Source organism: Vombatus ursinus, unplaced genomic scaffold, assembly GCF_900497805.2.
Source record: "Vombatus ursinus unplaced genomic scaffold, bare-nosed wombat genome assembly UNPS02014816.1, whole genome shotgun sequence".
Lineage (NCBI taxonomy): Eukaryota > Metazoa > Chordata > Mammalia > Diprotodontia > Vombatidae > Vombatus > Vombatus ursinus.
In genome coordinates, this window is record NW_020954594.1 from 18,773,032 (window position 1) to 18,787,072 (window position 14,041).

Genomic DNA, 14,041 nt, shown 5'->3' on the forward strand with positions numbered 1-14,041 from the left:
GCAAAATGCTAAACAAATAATAGGTCTCCATAAATATTTGTTGATTCATCTGTCCTTTTCTTCCCAGTTTCCTAATCAGATTCCTGATTTGGGCCTGACTCATATGCCAGAACTCCCCAAAATTTGTCCTACTCATCTCCATCTTCCCTAAAGTTAATTCATCTTGCTGCTGTTGATATTGTATCCCCCAGAACAGTTTTGTTATTCCTCTCCTAATATCATGTCAGTGGATTCCTAGTAAGTCCTTCACTAAATCTAAAATTTTCACTTCTGATTTTCTACCAGTCTCTCTTGACCACTTTGAATCTTTTGTCTTCTTAGTCTTCTCTATTAGCCGAATTTGAATCTACCCATTTCTATTTTTTGCCCTATTGACTTCCTACCTTGGGATTTATATCACACTTGCCTCTGAACCTAAAACTAGCTTCCTCTCTACATATATCCAATAGTCTATCATTCCATGTTGGCATATCTTATGAGAATCCCACTCTTCTGTGAAGCCTTTCATGCTTAAAGGAAAATTGTATGTGATTGTTGCTACAGAGGAATATAACCATATACATGGATAAAAATGAAATATAATTGTCATTAAAATACAAAAAAAATAAGAATGGCCATTTGCTAAACAAGATATCTAATTATTTTATGTATGAATAATCTTACAATACATATCTGTGCTTCAAAGTCACATAAAATTAGAGTTGAAAGGAACTATAATTTAGGCTAACTACCTCATTTTTTAGGTAAGAAAACTCTGGATCAGAAACATGATTAGTCACCCAAAAGTTCTAAAAGGCGGGGGCCAATCCTTTTATTATAATTCAGCATATAATACTAAATCAGAAGACCCAGATCCCCACTTCCCAAACCCCATTTAACAATTATTATTTAATGAAGTAGTAAGGTGGAATAGGTCTTTAGATTGCTAGTTCATTTTTTTAAAAAGCTAATAGTACTTGAGTCTATACTGATTCCTTTCCACTTAACAGCCCTAAAAATCATTGAACCCAGCTATCATGTCCTCCATGAACCTTCTCTTCTCCAGACTAAACATCTATAGTTTCTTCAACCAATATATTATTAACTAACTAAAGCCTATGAACTAAAAAGATTCATCATAAGATACATATGGACATATCCAAATATATGCATAGATGTTCATTCATTCATTTATGTATTCATGCTTTTGATATGCACATCCATGTTTGCTAGCTAGGACTTTGTGTACATGGAATCTCTTGCAAAGAATCCTATTTCACTTCATTTTTATACCACAAAAAGCCTAAGGGTATTGTTTAAGATTGACCAAATGTTCCCTTCCTCAGTCAGATTCTCTATATCTAGTTTTATTACCTTTTTTTTTAAAATATATAATAAATTCAGTAGAAAACCCCCTCCTTGGCTTCTTGTTTGTTGGTCTAATAAACTAGTCTTGAAGCAAGACAAAATTATCTCTTTTTCTTAGATGGACCTCTGATGAGTCTTGATTGCTGAGTCAAAAGTGACTTGTGTCAGAGGTTCTCCCATGCTATGAGAGTCCTGTAACCATTTTAGGGAATTTCTCAGCTGTTTTATTTGTTGTCCACACTCAGAAAGTCTGGAAATTTCATTCTATTTTTAACACTGTCATCAACTCTCTTTGTAAGAATATAATTAAAAAAAAAACAGCCCAAGAAAGGGTTTATTTAAAAGTTAAAGAAAACAAACACATTATAAGATGTTGGAAAATGTTACTACTCACCAATGTACCATGCTTCTTTCCCAAATTCCTGTTTAGTTTCAGTACCTTGAAATAACATTTAGCTGCCCTCCTTCAGGCTTCCAAGGAGCTATCTCAGTCTCTGGAAGCTTGTAAGATGGAGATTGCATCTTAGAAGCTTGTGGGAGGGGCTACCCATGCACTATCAATCACTCAATCATTAAATATTTATTAAGTGCCTGTTCTGTGTGAGGCACTGTGCTGAGTACTAGTGATACAAATCAAAGACAGTCTTTGCCCTCAAGGAGCTTGCAACCTAGTGGAGAAGCTTACAATCCACATAGGGAGAGCTCCCAGCAGGTGTAGCTTATTCTAGTTCTTCACCAAATCTAAGAGATGGTACCCAAAGTGCTTCCTACCATCACTCACTTCAATGCTCCACAAGGAGCATAGGTTTCTAAACTCCATAGTACTGAACATTTTCCCAGAGAATATATTTCTTTCATGGGTCCCATCATAGAAAAACAGATCGAATACTAAAGTTTCCCTCTTTTGGAAAGAGTTATGGTTCTCCCTACATGCAGCTCAAATTTAGTGTCAGATAAAAACCTTTTCTTTTCAAAGTTGTTCCTTTCTGCCATGGTCTTTCTTAACCTGTAACCTCACAGAAGATCATTCAAGAAGCAGGAAACACTCCATCTCACCCTCTGAGCAGGTCTCTATTCCAGACATCCCTCTTTTTCCTCAGAAGATGGCATCTCTTCTATTTAAGCTGACCCCCTCTCCTCCAGGGATTTGACCAAACATCCTAATCTCTTCCCAGTTTCCACAAACTACTGTTAGTGTATAAAAAAATAGGAAGAGTACAAGGGGAGGGCAAATATTTTCCTAAATTTCTAAAAGAGAAAAGAAGAAATTTGTGAACTATGGAGCTATGAGTTTGATTTTGATTCCTTGTAAAATTCATAATGTATTAAGGGAGGATTAATGACATCTAAAAAAGGAAATGTTTATCACAAGGAAAAAGCATGGTTTCATCAAGAACAAGTCATACCATACTAACATCATTTCCTTTTCATGACAGGATTACTACACTGTGTAGATCAAGGGAATATCTTTGAGATAAATTACCTAAAATTTAGCAAAGTATTTAACAAAAGTTCTCACAAAAGCCTTTTTGGCAAGATAGAGGTAAGCTAGTAGGTCATATGCTTAGATGAATTCAGAGCTGGTTAGATGGAAGAACCAAAAGTGTTATCATTAATAGTTTCATGTCCACTTAGAATGATGTTTCTATTAAAGTGCCCCAGATATCTATCCTAGCCTTTGTGATATTTAAAATTTTTACCAATGACTTGGATAAAGGCATAGATGGTATTGCAGATAATAGGATTATCAAATTTTCACCGACACAAAACTAGAAGGGATAGCTGCCATGTTTTATGATAGGACAAGGATCCAAAAATACCTTAGGTTTGAATGTTGGACCAAATATAATATGATAATTATTAAAAATATAAGAAGTGTTATACTTGGATGGAAAAAAAAAACTTCATAACTGTAAGATGGACCAGAAATGGTAGATAGAAATTTGCCTGAAAAAAAAAAAGATAAAGAGATTTTAAAAGTAGACCACAGGATCAATATGTATCAATAGTATAATATGGCAAACAAGCAAAAACAAAAAATCTAATGTACTCTTAAACTTCATTAAGAGAAGCACAGAGTTTAGGACTAAGGAAGTGAAAGTTTCAATATACAATCACTGGTAGAACCACAAATGGAATATTGTGTTTAGTTCCAGGCACCATATATTAGCAAGCACATTGATAAGCGAGAGAGTTTCCCTCTGGATACAAGAGCAACCAGGAAGATGAAAGGATTCATGATTATGCCATGCAAGGGGATAGATTGAAGGAATTGGATATAGCTGGTCTAGAGGAGGAAAAACTTGTGAGGAATTGGCAGAGGAAGAAAGGGAGTATAATATAGCTGTTCTCAAGTGTTTGGAGGATTATCATGCAGAAGAAGAAAAAAAAAAAGAATTAGACTTTTTATTGGTGGCTCCAGAGGATGGGACTCATAGAAATAGAATAAAGTTATATCAAGGCAGATTTGATTCAATATAGGTAAAAATTACATAACAATTGAAGGTATGAAAAGGTTAATTAGGCTACCATGTGAGGGAGTTGAGTCCTCATTCATTGGAAGCAAAGGATGGATTATCACTTATTGAAGATATTGTAGAGGGGATTTTTGTCTAGTTTCATGTCGGACTAGAAATACTCAGAGGTCTTTTCTGACCCTGAAATTCTAATCTCTTATAATAACCAGGGGTAGGAGGAAGGGTGGAAAGAACAGCACACTCTGATATTACTTCCCAGGGTGAAAGTGGAGAGAAGGGAAGGAGGAGAATCCCTGATATATTTTCTCTCCAGTAAAAAATTTACAATATGTTTTTTTCAAAATATCTATGTAAGTTTCACATGGATTGCATATTTACCTCAAATACCTGTTATACAACATATGGTGCTTATTGATAGTAAATCTATATAGAGTTTATCTTACATGCATATTAGCAGTTGTATGTCATTTCTACCAGAATGTAGTATATTGATCTTTTGCCAATCCATGCCTATTTGTTACATGAGTGATGTGTTTGTTCATTCAAAAAAATTCAAATGCAATTTATTACTACTCCTACTATTTCTATGTGACATCTATACGATAAGCAATTATAGGTACATATGACAACCAGTACATTTCATTGTCATTTCATTAGTTTGACATGGTATAGGAGAATGAGTACTGGTTCTGGAGTCAGAGGACCTATGGCCTCATCTACAGAATGAAAGATTTGGACTAGATGGCCTCCCAAGGTCCTTTTCAACTGTAAATCTGTGGCAGCCTTGGCAATTCAATTAACTTCCTTAGTCCTTTGTTACCTCAATTATAACATGAGGGGATTGGATTGGGATGAATAATGATAAGATAAAATAATTAGGAAGTTTGGACAAGGAGTACTTCCTAAGTTCAAATATGACTAGCTGTGTGACCCTGGGCAAGTCACTTAACCTTTGTCTGCCTCAGATTCCTTGACAATAAAATGAAGATAATAATAACACTTCCCTCCCATGGTTACTGGGATTAAATGAGATAATAACTGTAAAGTGCTTAGTGCTGTGTCTGGCACATAATAGGCACTATATAAATGTTGATTTCCTTCCCCTGAAGGGAAGGCCAGAAAATGATTGGACAAAAGGTGAGGACACCCCAGGGGGTCCAGAAATGAGTGGCTGTGATTTCCCTTCCAACTCTTGAACTATGATCATATGAAAACAAATATTTATTTTCATTTATTATTGCAATAGTTTGTTATTAAGTCCCTGTCTGTAATATAAAGAGCTTACTCACAGATGTCCAGTTAAGCAGAGACAGACCAAGTGACTTGTTTATCCATTTGCTTTCCAAGCTAGTTTCCCAACACAGTCAGGCCAGTGTACCAGGCCATCTAACAGCACAAAGAACTAATTGATGATCTTAATAATGACTTTGAATTATCAAAGAAAGGTTAACTTAGACTGTAGAATACATTTTAGGACTACCACACCTTAAAGGGAACTTTAATGATTAAAGAGTAAGTTTTAATTATCTATAGAAAGTTCTGTCCTGTAGAACAAACAATTCATTCCCTGATGACACACAATTAATGAGGTGTGACTGTGGTAAGTTTTTCTGTCCACTTTAAAGTGGTATGGCAAAACTGTCTAGTTCTTTTGCATACAAATACATATATTATGAAGCCACAAAATAAGTCAACATAATGTTACTCAGTTTCAAGATTTGTTAACTTAGTAAACAAAGTCTCCCTGCTAAGCTGGAAAGGACTAATAAGAACCCTCTCTTTTATTAGATAGCTAGCTCAAGAGCTACTTAGAGTAAGTGGTAATTACCTGAGAGTACACAGAAACAAGATAGAGAAAAAAACAGAATGTATTTTCCCACATTTACATATCTATTTGTAATTCCAAATGGATAGGAAACAGTTAGCTGAGAGGCATAAGAGGGAGAAAATATGATGACATTCCTATTACTTATTAAGCATAGCAGTCACGATTTTGAGATAATTGCCAAGAGCCTGCAGTTTAGTTGAATTTCCTGATTTAGCCAAATACAATATTAATGTACTCTGTAAACTCTCTCATAAATAGACCCACAGAATGAATACATCAGAGTTAACCCTAAAATAATGCAATAAATTTGGAGGAATTTTTTTGCTTTGCAACTTAAAACTCTCCAGTGTTTATGTGGTAACTTGCATCTGCTAAAAAGAAAGGTCTTGCTCCAAGTAAGCTCTCTTTTCTTTATTAAAACACCAATGCTCACAAGTCTTAGTTGATTGGAATTAAAATCAATAGGAAAGCCTCAGAGAGGAAAAAAAAAATGAAGCAAACAAATGTGCATACAAAGGCTATTTCCCAGGAACCCTCACAGGGGTATATAAAACAATTCAGTCAAATATATAACTATTGGAACCTTTCAGAACTGGTTTCTGTCTTGAGCCTAACAGGCAAACAGCAGCAAAGACATGAGTTTTCCATAGAAATACCTTGGGAAGAGTCTTTGCCAAGGCTCAAGTCTTTGGTGACTTATTCTATGCAGCTGTACTTTAGAGGCAACAAGCAAGATGAAATAGCATTCCATGGAAGCTCTGTCAAAGAAGGGGTTCCAAGCCTGAAATGATTTCTGCTTTGTTAAAGGCAAAAATAGCACAACTTAACAATGTGCAATTTAGAGTGGTTTTATTAGAGAATAAACACTGATTTCCTGCAGATTTCACATTTTTCCTATGACATTTTTTCTTTATATTCGATGCATTCAGTGGATGTGCCATGACTCTAAGCAAACATATTTAATGAGAGGTTATATTATCAAAGAACAAATGAAAGAATTAATAAATGGAGAATTAATTATTTTTTAAAAGTATCCATATTCTTTAACCCATTGATAGGTAGGTTATACCCCAAAGAGGTCAAAATGGAAAGGAAGATCCCATATACACCCTAATAGCAGCACTTTTTCTAATACCAAAGAGCCAAAGACAAAGTTGATACCCATTAGTTAAAGAATGGCTCAACAAATTGTTGTACATAAATATAATGGAATATTACTTTACCATAAGGAATTTTGGTAGAATATAGAGAATCATGGGAAGACATATTAACTGATGCAAAGTAGAGTAGGTAGAATCAAAGAATCAATATACACAATATACAATCAATATACAGTGACCAGCACAATATAAATGGAAAAAACAACAAAAACAAACCAAACAGAATTAAATGCTGAGTAATTACATTGACTATGCTTGACCCTGAAGAAGAGATATGAGAATGCATCTCCCTCCTTTACAGAAGTTGGAGATGATGAGTGTGAAATATTACTCATACTTTTAGACTAGAGGGAATGTTGTTTAGTTTTGCTAAACTGCTTTTTTCCTCTCCTTTTTATTCTTTGTTAGAATGGATGGCTCTCTGTGTAGGGAAGGGGAAAAGGATATATTTGGAAATTTAAAATAATATAAAAAACCAAAAGATATCAATAAAAACTTTAAATTAAAAAATTGAGAGTTTCATTTGGAAATCAAAGGTAAACTAAACACAGGTTCATTTTAAGAAGTGACAATAAGATTGGGAGAAGAGGAAAAAAAAATTTCCACTAGACTTATGAATAATTTTAGAAAAATGGAAGGTGGTTTGAAGGAAATACCTTTTTATATCTATGCTACAAAGAATGCTTACAAGAATAAAAGTGTTACCTTAAAAGTCATTCTTTTAATAATAATGTGTTAGTCTAGGTCAGGGGTGGGGAACCTATAGCCTCAAGGCCACATGTGGTCCTTTAGATCCTCAAGTGTAGCCCTTTAACTGAATCTACACAAAGGGCCACACTTGAGGACCTAGATGGCCACATGTGGCCTCAAGGCCATAGATTTCTCACCCTTGGTCTAGGTAATCCAGAAAATGGCCTGTTATTGGCAATAACATGTCAGTTGGATTATCCAATTAAACAACTGATTTAACTGATTGTTTAAAAATTATATAACTAGGGGTTATCTGAAGTAATTGCCAATTTCATCAAAAGAGTAAAAATATATAAATTAGTCCTTTATATTCAACACTGCCCAAATTAGACCATTTTGGAGATTCTTTAATGGGTAGAATTCTGGACTTAAAGAAAGACAACCCTGAGTTCAAATCCCACCTTTGACAAATATTAACTGTGTAAACCGTAAGCTGGTCAAAAGCTTATCTCTGGGTTCTCAATTTCTTCATCTGTATTGCCTACTTTATAGGGTTGCTGTAAGTCTCAAATGAGATAATGTATGTAAAATGTTTTGCAAACTTCAAAAGGCTACAAATGTCAGCTATTATCATTAAACATTTTTATACTGTGTACCGTTAGACTAAATGGTTCCTGAGGCACTATGTCACCTTCCTTACAGGCCCTCAGTTCTTGGGCTCTTTAGAATATCTCTGTAGGTATTCATTAGTACAAGGAAAGTTTGCTTTGTGAATGTTAAAACTGAAATAAGTATTAGATTCCTCAAGACTCTACAATCACCAATCATAGGATCCTAGGCTTTTTTCTTCTCTTAGAATTAGAACTCTTACAGCTTCTTAGCGGCTAAACTATTTTTTTAGCCTAAAATCAACAATAAAAAGTTTGTGCATGGAATGTCAAAGGGAAAGGTAGCATAGATGTTCTCTGGTCCTCTTATCACTTTAATATGATGATATTATAAAATATGAAAAAGGTGATAAATGTAAATAGAAAGTGAAACTAGCAACAAATCAGTTTAATTTCTTATTTTAATGAACTGGGAAAGAAAACATTAAATAGGAGAATAATTAATTAGATTTTAATTTTTTTAGGTGAATATACTACTGTGGTAGTTATAGAATGAGTAGTGATCAAACTTTTAAAGTTATATTATTTTTCTCTTAATGGTATCTGTTAAAATTGCTTCACAAAAGAAATCTAAAAGGAAATTCTGACTTCTGAGGACAAAGTTTTGCAACAGCCTAATCTCATTATGGCAACTATTTATTTCAGATATGTATCCGGCTGTTTCCTGTTTCCCAAACAACTTTGGACCACACTATTAACCACTGTGTTAGATTAGTCTATGTTTTTCTGGATCTTGTCAGCTATTGGTTGATCTATATCGGTGAACTGGCATTTTTTTTTTTAAATCACAGAGCAGGATTTGCCATCCAATGGTCATGTAATTCATATGCCTGCCTCCAGACAGGACAATGCCTAAATTATCTAAGACAGGAAGCTATAAATCCCATAACTAAAGAATTCTAGGTATGTACAATATTAGAACTCTTTCAGTAAACAAGTTTATTATCAAGGAGTATCATAGAATAAAATGGTACCATTGATTAGCTTTTGAATAAAACAAATCCCTTAAAATATTTCACTTTTTATTCTGTATTCTTTTTAGATGTATGCCATCATTACTGCGTGAATTCTGAATCATGCACCATTACAGATGATGGAAGTGTAGAATGCGTTTGTCCAACTCGCTACGAAGGAACAAAATGTGAAGTTGACAAATGTCTAAGGTGCCATGGCGGCCACTGCATCATAAACAAGGACAATGAAGATATAACATGCAAGTAAGTTCACACACAGCTCAATTCAGTGAAGATAGTTGCAAAATAGCGTAACCATTAGTAAGCAATAAAATGTAGAATAAATCTTAATATCTCTATAAAATGATTGTGGGTGAGTAAGCTTTCAGATAGAAAGCCACATATTGGTTTATTTATTTTTTTAATGGTTAGTCACAAAGTCAAAGTGCACATTTTCTCAAAATCTAATTATCCTTCATGTAAAGGAAACTGTCAGAACATTCATTACATGGGATGTTTCCAGGGATAGCCTCTAAAAATTGTGAAATTATGATATTATAAAAAGTTGATATAGAATATTATTGTATTTTTAAAAGTTCCATCAGTTTCTGGGTTAATGGTGCAAGTTTTGCAATTAAAAAAATAATATAACATCTTTGCTGTGGGAAGAGGGCTAAACTTGGAGTGACAGGACCTCAGTTCTAATCCCTGGCCCTGCCATTTACTCCCTCTACAACATGGGACAATTCACTTAACTTAAGACTTCCATATCACTGGCTTCCCATCTGTAAAATTAGGTGATTGGGTTATATGACCTTTATTGCCTTTTCCACCTTTAGATCTAGGTTTATCTGGGAAACACTGTGTTAAGGGATATCATCAAGTCAGAAAGGAATTTATAAATTATTTGGCTCAACCCACTCATTTTAAAGATGTTGAAACTGATGCCCAGAGATGTTAAGGGGCTTGCTAAAGCCATGCAACTAGTAACATAACTAAAGGAATTATAAAATAAGCATCTGCACCTTTTGTTTTGATGGGAAAAAAATTGTCAGTACATTGGATATTATCATTTAGGTCAATTTAAGCTAACAGAACATTATTTCCTGAAAACCTTGACCAAAAGAAAAAACAAAAACAAAAACAAACACAAGTAGGCTTTGCTTTTTGTTAGATGCTTTTTTGGCCTTTGGCTTAAACAGTGAAATAGATAAATGCTCCCACCACCATAGGAAGGCTAAAGGCTAATGTTATTCATTTGCTATCATAAAACAAGTTTATAACACTGAGGTTAGAGATCAAATGTCACTGGAGACTTCCTTTGAGAGGATTTTAAAAGAAGGACTTTTAAAGGGGTAGGCTCTGTCAGTTGCCTTGATTTTGAGTGTAATAAATACAAATACATGATAGAAGAGCATGTGATAAAGTTTTCATGCCACAATTTAAAGTGCCTACACTGAGATTGTGTCAACACTGAGTTATGCAGGTCTCCCCAAACAAGTACTAATAAAACTTTATTACAGTCGAGACTAACATGTTTTATTCTGATTTTTCTTTTTTATTCACTCTCATTTTTGCTTTCACAATGAACGTGCCTGATGTTATTGTTATGGATGACATTAAGTGATATCCATAAATCCCACATATGTGTGTATGTTTTTATATATGTATATAGTCTTTGAAAAGCACAGTATTATTTTGAAATAAAGGAAAGTGATAATTTGGAAAGCTAGAATTTTAGGAAACACATAAGCAGAAAAACTCTTTTGTTTGATTCTTGAAGCAAATAGCCTAATTGTAGTCAAGTTCATTTACCAGTTTCAGCAGGTCTTTGTAGTAAATTTAAAATGCATTCCAGAACTGGGTGCAAAAGATGCAAAATGCAACATGCTGCATTTTGACTTCCCATCTGGTCAGCCTCCTGGGGGTATGAAAGGAAGAATCTTCCCTCAGATACCTTCCAGGGACTATGCTTCCACCCCTGCTTTGTGAGGAGGATAGGAATCAAACTCTATGAAATGAAAAAAAAAAAGGAAGAAAGAAAGCAAAAAGAAAAGTAAACATATTCTCATTTATCCTGTAGAAGTAGAGGGGTCCTGAAAAAATATCATTTCTGAAATTCATTTAGACTACCTAAAGAGATCCTGATTCACAAGGAAGCCTCCCAGAATCTTGACTCATTTCCTCTTCTCCATGCCACTAATGACCCAGACAGTGCCAACCAGAGAAAGCTATTTTCTTCTCTTTGAGATTTAGATGGACCTTGATTTAAACAAAAAATAGCAGAGCACAATCCATAGTCATAAAATATACGTAATTCTAAATCTTTCAAAGACATTTTGGAATTGTGTATTTAAAAATTATTAAATAGAAGTCATTAACAGTGAATAAATAATGACCACCTTGAAATATGGCTACCAAAATAAGTTCTTTCAAAAATATTCTAGAGAATAACTGACTGTGGCAGCACCATAATAAATAAATAATAGTTTTGACATTCTAGAGATATGTTAGCTAAAATTAGTTTTCTTTTGCATAGCGCCTTTCATCTTGGCATCAAAGAGTTGTTCACCAAGTCATGATAGAATCCCTGTTTCAAAGATAACAATCAGAGACTACAAGACTTAAAACAAAATTACAACATAACAAAAACATCCTGCATAACTTATCCAAGCTTGTTCAAGCTATCATATAGAGCTGTGATTAGATATGGGAAATTAGGCTTTGTAACTCCCAGGCTCAAGCTATGTCCACTAAGGCAGATTCTCTGTTGAACATCATAAATGTAATCACTGTAGCAGAACTCCTCTCATATTCCTGTAGAAAACCAAATAAATATTGGTGAAGTCAAAGTTGATTATAGTTTTGAATTGCAGAGATAATATCCCTGTGATATAAATTGGTATGGGAATTCTTTTATTTTATTTTTTTTGGTCTGCCAAATAACTTGCAATTAGCTCATGAAAAGTAATATACCAGAAATAACATGGGTATACACTTCCTAAGAGAGAAATTATTATGGAAATTTCAATTTTAAAATATAAGTAGTGCTCTTCTGTGCCTGGGAATGATGTGGACATATACTTTTTTTTAAAATTCCTACAATTTTCTGTCTTTCATCCAGGATTTAAACTAGGTGGGATTTGCTCATCATGTGACAGTTATGAAAAATATGCCCTTGTTTGGAATAACCTAGGAATACAAAGAAAGAATCATGTGTATATATATACATATATGTGTGCATATATATAAATGTATGCATATATACATATGTTTGTGTTATGTGTGTATGAGAGAGAGAGAGTCAGAGAGAGTGCTATATAATACAGTGGATAAAACATTGAATATGATATCCGAAAGACTAGAGCTCAAATCCAGCTTCAAATACTCACTAGCTGTGTGACCCTGGATAACTCCCCTACCCTCTTTCTGCCGTAGTTTCTATAAAGTGGAGATAATAATACCTACCTGCTAGGTTTCTACTTGCTTGTTTTGACAATAAGATGAGATAATATTTGTAAATGACTTTGCAAGCCTTGAAGCATTGTAAAAATGCTAGTTTTTATTATTATTTAATGTAATCATGAAAAAAAAAAGCTTGTTAGAAGGAAGAGGAGAGTAATAAAATAACATTTTCATGTCAGATTCTGCAATGTTCTTTCCAAGTCAGTGCTAGAGGGGGAAAAATCTAGGGTGTCCTATTCTTACTGATTTAGTCCTCTGATTTTTAAAAAATTCACTTTGAGTCTATAAATTTTTAACGAGCCCCTGCAAGATGGTAAGTAGCAGCTAGGTGGCTTACTGCAAAGAGTGATGGGCCTGGAGTCAGGAAGACCTGAATTCAAATCCAGCCTCAGACACTTACTAGCTTTGTGACCCTGGGCACGTCATTTAACCTCTGTGTGCCTTAATTCAATGGAGAATGACATGGCAAACCATACCAGTATCCTTGCCAAGAAAAAAACTATGGACAGTATCGGCATTCTATAATCTACAGGGTCACAAAGAGTCGAACATGCCTGCACAACAGCAACGGCATCAACAACTATGTAGTAGGACCAGGATTTCCAAAGAAGCAATACATAAATAAATAAATAAATTAATTAATTCATAGATAAAGGGATAGAGGGAGAAAGAAGCCACAGTACTTCTTTAGGAAAAGATCTATTGGAAAACCACTACTAAAGAAATATGAATAGGGCCTGGGTTATTCTGTTTTCCCATATATTAAGATGATACTGAAAGTGTGCAGATGGTCATATGCAATTACACAAACATTAGCATTGCTCAATTATATCATAAGCTTTTAAAGCATGAAAATAAGTTACTATAAAGAATATATTTTCTTCCCCATTTCTGTACCTTCTGTGTCTTTTAAAAGTCTCCTTCTGCATAACCAAGTATCAACACTTAATTTGAAGCTTACAACCCATTTGAATCCAAATCATCACTGGGAGAAGGAAGAGAATCTGGAAGGATATGTACTTAGCATCTGAGCATTTTAGCATTGGAAGGAAGCTCAGAGATTATCTAATCTAACCCATGCCTGAAGCCTGAATTCCTTAAATCCAAATCCTTTCTATAGCCCCAAGAAATGCTTATCTAGCCCCTAACTGAAGACCTTCTATGAAATAGAAAACATTGCCTAGGATTCTCAGCACATATTCTCCCCTAATCCTACCTCTACACAGTAAACTAGGTACCACCTGGGATAGAGCATTGAACCTGGAGGCAGGAACAGTTAAAATCTGGTCTCAAACATTTCCTAGCTGTGTGACCTTGGGCAAGTCACTTGACCTCTGTGGGCCTGTTTCCTTATCTGTAAATTATGGATAATAATAGTACTTAACTCCCAGAGTTGTTTTGATGACCAGAAAATATCTGAAAAGCAAACCTTAAAGCAATATATACAAGATAG

General features: G+C 34.4%; 1 protein-coding gene across 1 annotated transcript in view; it reads left to right on the top strand.

The window, feature by feature from the left end:
- Positions 1–14,041, top strand: part of LRP1B (LDL receptor related protein 1B) — a 2,189,733-nt gene that overhangs the window by 2,128,169 nt on the left and 47,523 nt on the right. Inside the window, exon 85 of the mRNA XM_027835590.1 lies at positions 9,213–9,387. Coding sequence (XP_027691391.1) covers positions 9,213–9,387 — 175 coding nt within the window. The remainder of the gene's footprint in view (positions 1–9,212; positions 9,388–14,041) is intronic.